The sequence below is a fragment of the Moschus berezovskii genome, chromosome 4 (genome assembly GCF_049115385.1).
Source record: "Moschus berezovskii isolate FMDL1 chromosome 4, NW_MosBer_1.0, whole genome shotgun sequence".
Lineage (NCBI taxonomy): Eukaryota > Metazoa > Chordata > Mammalia > Artiodactyla > Moschidae > Moschus > Moschus berezovskii.
In genome coordinates, this window is record NC_142463.1 from 3634375 (window position 1) to 3647552 (window position 13178).

At 49.7% G+C, this 13178-nt stretch overlaps 1 protein-coding gene across 2 annotated transcripts in view; it reads left to right on the plus strand.

The window, feature by feature from the left end:
• The window catches only part of COL6A3 (collagen type VI alpha 3 chain), an 89992-nt gene that overhangs the window by 41115 nt on the left and 35699 nt on the right, over nucleotides 1–13178 (plus strand). For both annotated transcript variants that reach the window (XM_055404098.2, XM_088835094.1), the window contains exons 9-20: nucleotides 1434–2048; nucleotides 4361–4960; nucleotides 5600–5937; nucleotides 6571–6649; nucleotides 8033–8178; nucleotides 9506–9598; nucleotides 10105–10158; nucleotides 11172–11243; nucleotides 11999–12025; nucleotides 12116–12160; nucleotides 12281–12334; nucleotides 12774–12836. In XM_055404098.2, the coding sequence (XP_055260073.2) occupies nucleotides 1434–2048; nucleotides 4361–4960; nucleotides 5600–5937; nucleotides 6571–6649; nucleotides 8033–8178; nucleotides 9506–9598; nucleotides 10105–10158; nucleotides 11172–11243; nucleotides 11999–12025; nucleotides 12116–12160; nucleotides 12281–12334; nucleotides 12774–12836 (2186 nt within the window). The remainder of the gene's footprint in view (nucleotides 1–1433; nucleotides 2049–4360; nucleotides 4961–5599; nucleotides 5938–6570; nucleotides 6650–8032; nucleotides 8179–9505; nucleotides 9599–10104; nucleotides 10159–11171; nucleotides 11244–11998; nucleotides 12026–12115; nucleotides 12161–12280; nucleotides 12335–12773; nucleotides 12837–13178) is intronic.

Genomic DNA, 13178 nt, shown 5'->3' on the forward strand with positions numbered 1-13178 from the left:
TGGGCTCAAAGGCCATGGTGCTCACAAGTAAAGATAAGATAACAGGCACCTGTGAGGGAACCAGTGGGGCTATGGCTTGTTGCAGGGAAGAAAGTGAACCACGGGGCATGAGGAAGAGCTGACGGCAGGATGTGAATTTGCCAAAGATGGTTTTGTGGAAAGCTTGAGGAAATGGGACTTTGCCCTGGATTGGATGTTGTTGAGAAGGGGGAGTGGTTCTTTGACTGGTATCTCACTAACCCTCATGGCTAAAGCTGTAACTGGTAGAGAAACAGTGGTCACACCCGTGATCCAAGATGCAGGGTGTTTGGTTACTTTTGTCTTCTTTTTGTCAGTGTTCAGACACAAAAAGAGCACGGGTTTCCCTGATGTTGATGTTCTGTGAAATCCTTTGTGTTCCACCGGAGAATCCAGGGCTTGGCTGTGTGTGCTCGGCCAGCTTTTCTGTTTTCAACAAAAAATGGTTCCATTCCATGACTTGCTCTGCTTTTGCTGTGCAGTGTTTCCACTAGAAGTGGCCAGTGTTTTATGAGGCAAAAGGTTGAATTTGTTGAGAGGGAGGATGTTAGCTATTTAATAAATGACAACCAGCAAGTGCCTAGAAATCTAATTAATAGGAAGGTATGGTTTATCTTTCCTGAAAAGTGAAAGTGTTAGTGGCTCAGTCACGTGACCCCATGGACTGTAGCCCACCAGGCTCCTCTGTCCATGGGATTCTCCAGGCAAGAATGCTAGAGTGGGTTGCCATTTCCTTCTTCAGGGGTTCTTCCCAACCCAGGGATCAAACCTAGATCTCCTTGGGTCTTCTTTACTGTTTCAGCCACCAGGGTTCCTTATCTTTCCTAGGGCTTTTGATTAACTGTAAAGTGAAAAAACTGATTCATGCAAAGAGGATAGGGGAATAATAGCTAAAATGAAAACTTTGTATAAATGCTAGCACTATGTGAGGAAAAGGAAATACTGTGAATCAAACGCCCTGGGAGCGAGCTGGGACTCTCCCGGCTGTCACTAGCTGAGTGGTGGCCTTTGCCCTCAGCTGTCTCTCTTTTCTTGCGTAATAATAAGGGATGTTGGTCTGGGTGATCTCAGTCTCTGCTGGTAGTAACAGGTCATGATTCATTAAGGTCACCCAGGATTTGTTTCTAAGCACTGTTGATTTTGAAAGAAGTTGTAGCCCAGACTGAAAAGCCACCATTGAACTTAGAAAGGGGAAGTTTTGGAGAACTAACAGTATTTCAAGAAGCAGAACTTGTTTTGATGCAAAAGGCCCAATTTGTAACGATTGATTAGAAAACCTGAGAGACAAACACACGCGCATTGGCTGGTGGTTTTCACGTTAATTAGCACGATGTGTGATGGAGCACGAAGCTCAGAGAAGAAACCAGATGCGCGCCAGTCCTGTGCTGAGTGTTCCTTCTCCCTCTCACCCACAGCTGTGGAGAGCGATGCTGCGGACATCGTCTTCCTCGTCGACAGCTCTGACGGCGTGAAGCCGGATGGCATCGCACACATCCGGGACTTTGTTATCAGGATCGTGCGGAGACTCAACGTCGGTCCCAACAAAGTGAGAATTGGGGTCCTGCAGTTCAGCAATGACGTCTTCCCAGAATTTCAACTAAAGACCTATAAATCCCAGGCCAGCGTGCTGGACGCCATACGTCGCCTGAGGTTCAGAGGAGGGTCTCCTCTCAACACTGGCAAGGCTCTGGAATTCGTGGCAAGGAATTACTTTGTCAAGTCTGCCGGGAGCCGGATAGAAGATGGAGTGCCCCAACACCTGGTTCTGTTTCTGGGTGGAAAATCCCAGGATGATATTTCCAGGTATTCCCAGGTGATAAAGTCTGCGGGAATTGCGAGCTTAGGGGTTGGAGACCGAAACATTGACAGAACAGAGCTGCAGACCATCACCAGCGATCCCAGGCTCGTCTTCACAGTGCGGGAGTTCAGAGACCTCCCCAACATAGAAGAAAGGATCATGAATTCCTTTGGGTCCTCCGGGGTCACCCCTGCACCTCCGGGAGTGGACACGCCCTCTCCCTCAAGGCCAGGTATGTGCTGTGGGCCCTGGGACTACAAAGTGGTTATTATTTTATTTTTATTTAGTTTTAATTGAAGGATAATTGCTTTATAATATTGTGTTGGTTTTTGCCACACATCGACATGAATCAGCCATAGGTATACATGCGGCCCCTCCTTCTTGAACCTCCCTCCCACTGCCCCCCCGTCCCACCCCTCTGGGGTGTCACAGAGCCCCGGGTTGAGCTCCCTGCGTCACACAGCGAATTCCCACTGGCGATTTTACGCGCGGTGCCGTGTGTGCTTCAGGGCTGCTCTCCCAGTTCACCCCACCCCCTCCTTCCCTCACTGCGTCCACAAGCCTGTTCTCTGTGTGCGTCTCCATCGCTGCCCTGCAGATGGGTCCATCAGGACCATCTTTCTAGATTCCACGTATATGCCTTAGTATACGATATTTATTTTTCACTTTCTGGCTTACTTCACTGTGTATAGTAGGCTGTAGGTTCATCCATCTCATTAGAACTGGCTCAGACATGTTCCTTTCTGTGGCTGAGTAATATTCCATTGTATATACATACTTCACTGTGTATAATGGGCTGTAGGTTCATCCACCTCATTAGAACTGGCTCAGACATGTTCCTTTCTATGGCTGCGTAATACTCCATTGTACGTACAGACCACATCTTCTTTATCCACTCATCTGTCATTGGACATCCAGGTTGCTTCCATGTCCTGGCTGTTGTAAATCATGCTGTGGTGAACACTGGGGTTACGTGTGTCCTTTTCAATTACGGTTTTCTCAGGGTATATGCCCAGTAGTGGGATTACTGGGTCGTATAGTAGTTTTATTCCTAGTTTTGTAAGGAATCTCCAAACTCTTCTCCACGGTGGGGTGCAGTAATTTACATTCCCACCAACCATGCAAGAGGGTTCCTTTTTCTCCACACCCTCTCTAGCATTTATTGTTTGTAGATTTTTTTTAATGATGGCCATTCTGAGGGAACACCAACTATTTTTTAATTGAAAAAAAAGCAATTAGCATTCATTTTAATGATTTCCTTCTCTAAGATTTGTGGCTGTGATACTGTTAGAAATTAAATGCTTTTTAGTTGCTAAGTCATGCTTGAGTCTTTGTGACCCCATGGACTGTGGCCCGCCAGGGTCCTCTGTCCATGGGATTTCCCAGGCAAGAATACTGGAGTATGTTGCCATTTTCTTCTCCTAGGGATCCCCACCCAGGGATCGAACCCAAGTCTTCTGCATTGGCAAGTTTATTCTTTACCACTGAGCCACCTGGGAAGTCCCTAGAAATTAAATACAAGAAGAATAATTCAGTTGAAATTGTAGGAGGAATAGAAGGAACCATTTCAGAAAGCAAAATGTCATTGCTTCTTCCATGAGTTTCCATGAGACTAACTGTAGCCCTTTTGAGATGTTCTGAAATAGTGCATCGAGGGTTGGCCACAGACTCATTGGCTCTCGGAATAAAATCGCACCATTGAAGTTGTTCAGTCCATGCCCCTCCAAACATGACTGAAACACAGCCTCTGTCCTAGGTGGGACAGAGGCAACCCTCCCTCCTTGGACTGAAAGCACCTCCCTGGGGGAATTGAGAGCTGTCCACCTATAGCTTTGACCTCATCCTCCTGGATTTGATCTTGGGTGCTGCCAAGAGCAAGTTGAATTCCTCCACCAACCCATGCCTTTCTTAGCTCCTCCGCAGGTGATGGCCACGCAGACATCTGGAGAAAGTGATTAGGGCTGCTTTTCCGTGAGGCATCGCATTCCACTTGGCTCTTTCATATCCTCCTTCTGTGCTGGTGGTGGAACATCCCACGCTGCCCTGGATCTCCCTTCTCTCAACTCTATTCTCAACTGCTTGGTTATGATTGGGAAATTTTCTCCAACAAAGCCTTTGGCATGCTGTCCAGCAGTCTTCCAAAGGTGCATGCAGTCTGCTTCCTGTTTTCCAGTCTTTCTCCAGCCTTCCCTCGCCTTGCCTCTAGGACACGTCCCCCCTCATGCCAGACACTAAAGAATTCAGTGGCATTTCCTAAAACAACTGATACCATGGACTGATGAATCCATGGCATAACCACATTTTGCATGGGATAACTGGGGATCTGCTGAGTTCTCACATCTCCTTTCCATTCATTTAGATGATTTATCATTTTTCTTCTTGTTTTGGGCATGATGGTTTGAGGGCTGTGAGTCATGGACTAGAGCCAAGGTGTTCACTCTGAATGAATGACAGGAAGGCCTTATTTTAATCATTTTCTGCTTGGTGATTTTGTTCTGGGTATGGAAATTGAATTTCCCCTTTTCTCATTGTCATCACCTTTAGAGAAGAAGAAAGCCGACATCGTGTTCCTGCTGGACGGTTCCATCAATTTCCGGAGAGACAGTTTCCAGGAAGTGCTGCGTTTTGTGTCAGAAATTGTGGACACGGTGTATGAAGGTGGCGACTCCATCCAGGTGGGGCTGGTCCAGTACAACTCTGACCCCACCGACGAGTTCTTCCTGAGGGACTTCCCCACCAAGCAGCAGATTATCGATGCCATAAACAAGGTGGTCTACAAAGGGGGGAGGCACGCGAACACCAAGGTGGGCCTGGAGCACTTGCGGCTGAATCACTTTGTGCCTGAGGCGGGCAGCCGCTTGGACCAGAGGGTCCCGCAGATCGCCTTTGTGATCACGGGAGGCAAGTCGGTGGAGGACGCTCAGGAGGCGAGCATGGCGCTCACGCAGAGAGGCGTCAAGGTGTTCGCGGTGGGCGTAAGGAACATTGACTCGGAGGAGGTTGGGAAGATAGCCTCTAACAGCGCCACGGCCTTCCGGGTGGGGAACGTCCAGGAGCTGTCAGAACTGAGCGAGCAGGTTTTGGAAACTCTGCACGATGCGATGCATGAGACCTTGTGTCCAGGAGTGACTGATGTTTCCAAAGGTAACGTCATTTAGGTGCATATATTCAATCCTGTCTTTTCAATGCTGGCAAGTTATCTGCTTGCCCAGATGCCCAGCACTGGCCTTGGGTCTCCTGCAGCATCTGCTGCTTCTGGGACCGACTTACATTCACGTGGTTGGGTCCTGGCTGTCACCTGCCTCTGTGATAGGATGTGTTTCCTGGATAGGAGTGGATGTCTGTCTTTTCTTGCTCTTACCAGATTTACCCCTCCTGTCTAATCCCCTAAATAATTTACCTAAATAATTCAGACTGATTGATATCTATTTCAATTTGTAGGTTCCTTAGATTATTTGAGATCAGAGTGTTTGAATTCTCAAGTGTGTTTAATCTAAAGCAGACACTTGGGATGCATTTGGATACTGGCTGTATTCTGTGCTAGAGCTGATTAAGTCCCCAAAGCCAACAGACTAAAATGCCAGCAGTTTTGGTTCCTAAGAGTCAGTGTGCATTTTCCCAGCGAGAGAGGCAGATCCAACTGCTTCTCAGAACTTGTACACAGATGATCTCATCTTGCTCTTGAGTGAGCGTGTTCCCGCTCCACGTCCCCGGCTGTGCCTGTGTGGTGAAAGTGTCTCAGCAGCTTGACTTTGAGCTCATGGCCTGCTTCTCCCTTTATAGCCTGTAACTTGGATGTGATTCTGGGCTTCGATGGTTCAAGAGATCAGAATGTCTTTGTGGCTCAGAAGGGTCTCGAGTCCAAGGTGGACGCCATCCTGAGGAGAATCAGTCAGATGCAGAAACTCAGCTGCAGCGGCAGCCAGCTGCCCACCGTGCGGGTGTCCGTGGTGGCCCTCACGCCCTCGGGCCCCGTCGAGGCCTTTGACTTTGCTGAGTACCAGTCGGAGCTGTTTGAGAAGTTCCAGAACATGCGTGCCCAGCACCCCTACGTCCTCACCGCGGACACACTGAAGCTCTACCAGAACAAGTTCCGGCAGGCCTCGCCGGACAACGTGAAGGTCAGGGCGGCCGCCTCGTTTCTACTTCCTGTGTCATCTCTGGGTTTTACTGGGCAAGGGTCATACCCTGATGCCCCAAAACCTCCCTCCCCAAACTGTTCTTCTGTGGATGTTCTTCATGTTTGGTGGGGTTGGTGGTGCCTGTGTTTAAGAGTCCCTTATCATCAACTGAGCTGAAATGAAATATCTTTGTTTTACTAAAGCTCTAAAAGAAAAAAAAACTTGGAAATCAGTAATTAAGCTTGAATGAGTTGAATTTGTGACTAATGGACGTTTAATCACAGTGCCGCCCTTTAAATTCGGTTCTGTTCTCTATTTGTATATAATTTTATCTCTCCTCTGTGTTTGTACACACACACACACACACCCCAGTTCCCCAGGGCCGTGCACACACACACACACACACAGATGAAACGTTTATTGCCATTGTTGCTGTGCTTTCTAATAAATCAAGCCCTGCAACATACCCATTTATTTTATACCCCATTTATTGCACAGTATCAAGGAACTATGGATAGGGGAACTTGGCCCCCCACGTGAGGTGAAGGATTTGAACTGGCTCATGTTCCTTGCAAGGGTCTGTGATGTTTCTTTGTTATTTCAGCTGGGTTTTCATACATCTTTTATCTTCAGGTGGTCATTCATTTTACGGACGGAGTGGATGGGGATCTGGCTGATGTGCAAAGAGCATCAGAGGAACTCCGACAAGAAGGTGGGTTCTGGGGATTTCTAAATGGGAGGCAGGGCCACTGCTGTGGTGGAGAGAAACAAGTTCGCTGACAGACCCTCCGGGGCAGCAGCTTGTCCTGCGGGACACCTCTGTCCCGCATCTTGGGCCTCTTTCACCTGCCTGAGGCCATGAGTGAACCAGCAAGTACCCCTCACTTACATAGACCAAGTCCTGACACAGACCCCATGGTGTCCGGGCTCATTCATGTGGTACAGCATTTAGAAAGCTTGATGCTTTTGTGAAATAACATGAAGTTTTGATTCATTTGGCTGTGTCGTATAAATTAGAAACTACCATGTTTTTGGTTTGCAGTTATCACAGCTCAAAAATAGTATAATGGTAAGAAAAGTTAGCATAAAATAATGAAAGCATACTTCCCAAATTTATTGTGACTGGTTTGCAGTGGTACCTGTTACCAGATGTACTATTTGATCATTTGCTTTGGAATTTGATAGCACTAACGATCGAAAAAGTAAGTGCTAACATCAGAGGTTTAAGAAGAATTTATGGAAACATGACTTAGGTCAGGAATGTCCAGCTTATTAGCTTGCTTCTCCAGAGTAATAGAGAAGAAGCTCTTGTCGTCTGATTTTGCAGGGGTGGGATTTCAGTTCTTCCCACGGCACGTCTGTGTTGGGTAGGACCGGAACTTGAGGATTTATGTATGTCATACACGACAGTGTCGTTTCCTAGGGTTGCATCCATCAGTGTACTTTTTGACATCTTGGGAACAATTGCTCAGAGGAGGCCAGAGTTCAAGTATTTCAACTCTGCAGAACAGCTAATAGTGTGATTACATGTGTCTCAGTTAAAGGTCAACTTTTCTTTATTATTTTTAGCTGGAGGATACTGGTTTTACAGTGTTGTATAGGTTTCTGCTGTACAGCACCACGCGATCAGTCATGGTTATATATGTCCCCTCCCTCTTGAACCTCCCTTTCCCTCCGCATCCACCCTTTTAGGTCATCACAGCACGCCAGGCAGGACCCCCTGTGTTATACAGCGGCTTCCTGCCAGTTACTGATGTCTGTTTTACACGTGATAGTACATGTGTATCAGCCAATTCGTCACGCCCTTTCCTTGCCTTGCCGTGTTTCTAAGTCCATTCTCTATGTCCGTATGTCTCCATTCCTTCTCTGTGAATAGCTTCATCGGGCCATTTTTCTGGTTTCCATATATGTGTGTTAATATGTGATATGTGTCTTACTCTTTGTGATTTACTTCCCTCTGTGTAACAGGCTCTAGGTTCATCCACGTCACTACAAAGCCAAATTTTTATACTGAAGTAAAAAATAGAGGTGGGAGGAAAGCTCTGAGTTTCTTGAATGCCCAGGTGAGCAGTCTTAAGTGGACCTGTCCCTGCAGGTGTCCGAGCTCTGATCTTGGTGGGCCTCGAGCGTGTCGCCAACTTGGAGCAGCTCATGCAGCTGGAGTTCGGGCGAGGATTCACGTACAACCGGCCCCTGAGACTGAACTTGCTGGACCTCGACTACGAGCTGGCCGAGCAGCTTGTGAGTGTTTTCTGTGTCTGTGTGCGTGCTGGTCTAGACGCCGCAAACTGGAGCATCTCAGGATCGTACAGTCCGTTATCACCAGGCAAATGGAGGAGAGACTCTTGGCTGGGCAGTTTAACTCATCTGATTCACTAGGGACCTGCTTTGTTGCCATCAAATGAGTCCTGGGAAGCGAGCTCTCTGAGGACTGGAAAGACGGCCGCCTGGGAAATGGGTGTCCAGGTGGCTGTTGCCTCATAGTGGCCTCTGCTTCTTTAACGAGACGTTCTTCCCTTTATAAGATGGCTGAGAAGAGATAGCATTGAGATAGACCTTCTCCAAGCTGAAACAGGGAAAACGAGAGTAGGGAGGAAAAGAAAGGTCATCTCTGTGTGGAAGGGGGCTTCTGTTGCCTTCTCTTCTAGTTTCCTTTGCTGCAAATGAGGACAGACAGTAGGCTTCCTAATCCCCCTGAGTTCAACCTCTCAGCTGGTGGGTTTAACTCCTGGCTTAGGGGTGAGCCTGGGGGCTTTGGGATGTTGGCCTGAGTGCTCAACTCAGAGACTTTGGCAGAGGCCGCAGTGAACTGCGGAATTCAGTGACTGCCCATTCTTTCCCTCCTGCCGCCTTCTTCCTAGGACTGGGATTAGGATTTTTTTTTTTTTTTTTTTGAGTAGAAGGAGGTTAGTAGACAAATTTGGGACTTGGAAGAGCATGAAAATTCTAGGAAATTCACTGCAAGCAAATGCATTGACCCTCATGAGTTCAGCAGGTGGAAATGTATCTTGGGTGTGTGCTTTCCCACATGAGGCCAGGGGCTGGGCTGGGAGGTTGTGTCCAGGGTGTCTGATGGATGTTGGAGGCCTTGGTGACCAGAGGTGGGGTGCTTGTGGCTCAGGCAGGGACCCGACCCATGGCCACTCCCAGGCCTTCTCTCTAGGTGGGTACCCTGTTCTGTGACTCTGCCCAGGGCTTGGGGAAAGACGTATGGTCTGCTCTAAAACCCCCTTCCATCCTGGCCGTCTGCAAGAGTTTGTTAGGCTTTGCTTTTTGCAGCTTAAAAACATCTATGTTATGCTTAGCAACTTTAGCTTGAATATCTGTGCTGGAAACTTTAGAAGTAAGGCCCAGCCTTAGGTGACTTTATGAATAGGATGTATTATCTTTGGTGGTTCTTCAGACTCTGTGTGACATACCGTAGTCTGCTGATGGCTAAGTCTTCAAGGAAATGCCACGGGGAGTGATGTCATCTCTTGCTGTGAATGCCACATTCCTCAGACGGCACACTTAATGCTTTTTTCCTAGGCATTTACTGAGGGTTGAACTTTGCCTTTTGTCTCGGTAGGACAACATCGCCGAGAAAGCCTGCTGTGGGATTCCCTGCAAATGCTCTGGACAAAGAGGAGACCGAGGGCCCATAGGCAGCATCGGGCCAAAGGTAGGTGGCTCTACCCTCTTTTTCACCTGAGACTGGCTTCAGAGCTGGCACTGCTCTGGCTGAGAGATTTCTCACTGTCACGGCGGGGAGATGGAGAGGAAGGGGCAGGAATAGCTGTGCGATAGGACATGGGGTCTGAGGGGCAGACCCTTCCCTGTGTCTGCTCCTGCCTCCCTTCCCATCGGGTTCGGGTCTGCATTGTTTCTTTATTTTATAAAACCATGTTGAGAATAGTGGCATCACTGACTGGCAGCCTCACCACGATGGTCAGCAACGATTCTTTGCATTTGCTTCTAAGTTACAGGAAACACGCAGTATTTCTTGGTAGATCAACAGCCTCAAAGATCCCGAGAGAATAATCGCACTGAAATAACGTGTGGAAAGATGTCGCGTTCAAGGGGCACCTAACACACGGCTCCACTGCGCGGGGAAGATCGGGGAGATGCTTAAGTAGGAAACAGAGAAAGCCACAGCGCTTAACAAAGGAACTGATGACTTTGTTCTAGGGCATTCCTGGGGAGGATGGCTACCGAGGTTATCCTGGTGATGAAGGCGGCCCTGTAAGTCAACGTTGCTTTATTCCTTAAGTTTTTCTTCCCTTCTTGTTCCTTACATGTTGGGACTGAATTGTGGAGTTCCTCATCTGTTTCATTTCCATTCTTTTCCACTGGGGAAACATTAATTTCTAACTGTCTTAACAACTCGACTCAGATTTCTGCACTATGAGAACTGGTCTGATGCGTGCGGGTATGAAGTGTGGGTCTCAGAAGTGGGGCGGAGTGGCTTCGGAGACAGAGGGCCACCGGGGATGCTGAACCCAGCATCTACCAAATTCAGATACCCAGCCTAGAGGCGAGGGGGCTGGAGTGGGGTGCACGGGAAACCTCGGCAGGATTTTAGGGGTGATACCCTTTGAGAGGAGTCTCCCCGAGGGCGGTTGGGTTATCAGGAGCCAAGGCGTCCAGTTGGGGTGGGTGGAATCTGCAGCAGGGCCTTTGGGAAGCAGAAGCTGACCCAGAAGTGACTTGAGAGGTTTTTGAGAACTGACAAGGCCCAGCCTTGGGATGGAGATAGAGAGCTCCTGGGGGTAGAGAGGTCCTGGGATGGGGATAGAGAGGTCCTGGTGGGGATAGAGAGCCCTAGTGGGAGGGCTGGAAGGTCCTCCCAGGAAGGACAAAGGTCTGGAAGGACTGGAAGCCACAAAGGTCCCATCAGCAGAGCTGGGTGTCAGCGCTGGGCCTGGACCTCACTGGAGAGCTGAAACCAGGGACCACACTGAGGAGCAGCCAGCCTGAGGGTCCCCGCGGGGCCCAGTCCTCACCAGACGCAGTACCCCAAGGCCTGCTTGTCCTCTACCTACCAGGAGGTGCCCTGTGCTGCTGACTGCCCCAGACTGTCTCCCTCCGGGGCAGGGATCTGCAGGTTCCAGGCCCAGTGCAGGGAGGCTGGAGGCCCGCCCGGCACCTCACCCATCAGCCCCGCCTAATGCAAAGCCCTCCTCAGGGATGCCTGCTCGGTGGACACACACGACAAGAAGTTCCAACCTGTAGAGCCCCTCTGTGTCTCCCCACAGGGTGAGCGCGGTCCTCCTGGCGTGAACGGCACTCAAGGTTTCCAGGGCTGCCCCGGGCAGAGAGGAGTCAAGGTAGAATGTGGGTGCCCCTCAGTGTGGGGAGGGGACCCCTGCAGCCCCACATGTGTGCAGAAGCAGGCAGCTCCTCCCAGCGCCTCCTGGGGGAGGAGGATGCCCTCCTGGCTTCTCCGCTCAGCGCTGGGCAGCCGGTGGCCTTGCATGGAGGTGGCCCCGGGCCTGGCGGGTTCAGGAGCACAGGCCGTGTTGGGGAGGGAACCTGAGGCTGGAGAGACACGTTGCCTGTGGCAATGTGAAGCGACCAGCATGTACTGACCGGACAGAGGGAACCTGGGCTGGGCAGAGAGCGGACTGGTCCCCAGAGTCTTTAGAGCCCAGACCTGGGGGCAGTGAGGAAAATGGGGGGTGGAGATGGGGAGAGGACTTGCGCTCTGGAAGTTTCTGCGTGTGAAATACTTGGATCAAGGGCGGATGAATCTTCTCCATCTGCTGGAGTTTGGGAGCCAATGTCAAGGGACCAGCCCCACACTGCAGCGCTATGAAGGGGCCTTCTCGGAGCCCCTGCCCCTGGCCTGCAGCCCTGCATCCCAGGGGGCCAACAGCACCCACGTGCTCAGGTCCAGGCAGGTTAGCCTATGATCCCCTTGTGATGAAGAGAAAGCTATCCGAACAGATGAATCTCTAACAGTGAATTTTTAGACTCCGCCCTTCATGTTCGGAACGGGGAGGGGTCAGCCCTTAGCCTACTCTGGCCTACCCTCTCCAGCCTCCAGGAAGGAGCTCACATTCCTTCTTCCCTTCCCTTCCAGGGCTCTCGTGGATTCCCGGGAGAGAAGGTACTTCAGCCTGGTTTTCTTTGTATGTTTAAAACTTTCCCGGTTTTCTGCCAGATTTTGCACTCACTCATGCGTCTTGTCCCCTGACAGGGTGAATTAGGAGAGATTGGACTAGACGGTCTTAATGGTGAAGATGTAAGTGAGTTTCCACTCTTAAGTCCAAACTGCTCTTGGGCCTGAAGATGCAGGTGACTAATCCATCAGTCTATGGCAGACATTGCGCCAGGAGTGACATTTTATTGTTGTCTTTGGCAGGGCGACAAAGGACTGCCCGGCACTTCTGGAGAGAAAGGGAGTCCAGGGAGGAGGGTAAGCATATGTCTATAGTGTGGCTGTCCTGGAAAAGCGACAAACATTTCATTCAACGATGATTTCTTTTACTTGCGTATAAGACCACTTCCTCTGGGCAGCCTTCCCTGAGCTCCTCTTGGGGTGTGTTCTTGGCATCTCCTAGGTCCCTGTCAGTCACGACATACTTACGTTGTCTTTTCTTGTTTGGAGAGGATGTCCCATGGGGCAAGACCCGAGTGTGTTTTCTTGAAATAAATCCCCAGCGCCTGGTACAGCGCGGGTCCCCATAAGTACTTGGGGGTTACCTGAGATGCTTGGAAGTCATTTTACCTTCGTGGCAAATGGTAAATGCTGGAACACTGTTCAGTTTAAGATTTGTGATGGGACGAATGCAGTTCTGAGGGTGAGATGAAAATGTGAGACTAATTCTCAGGCTCTGCTCGTGGTTTTTATTTAGGGTGACAAAGGACCCAAAGGAGACAAAGGGGAGAGAGGTGACGTCGGGATCAGAGGTGACCCGGTAAGGGGAGCAGCTCTTCCTCACGGAAACGAGACTTGAATCTGGGGACAGGGGCTGTGGGGAGAAGGATTTCACTGTTGAAATTGCTTTAAAGCATGCTGGCGAAATATGGGGTTTGTCCTTTTCTTAGAATTTCGGGGTGGCTGGAGATGTCTCTGCTCTCTAACTGCAAGATAATTCTTTGCAAAGCCTCTCCTATTAAGACCCAAGAAGCTTCCCTAAAGTGTGGTCTCGGGACACTTCAAGTTTGGGTTAGAGAAAGAGAAGCGTTCACAGCTTTTCCTGTTTTCTGGGGCTGTAAAACCTGTCAGCAAGCGACCGCCACTGGACCAGCCTCTCGGG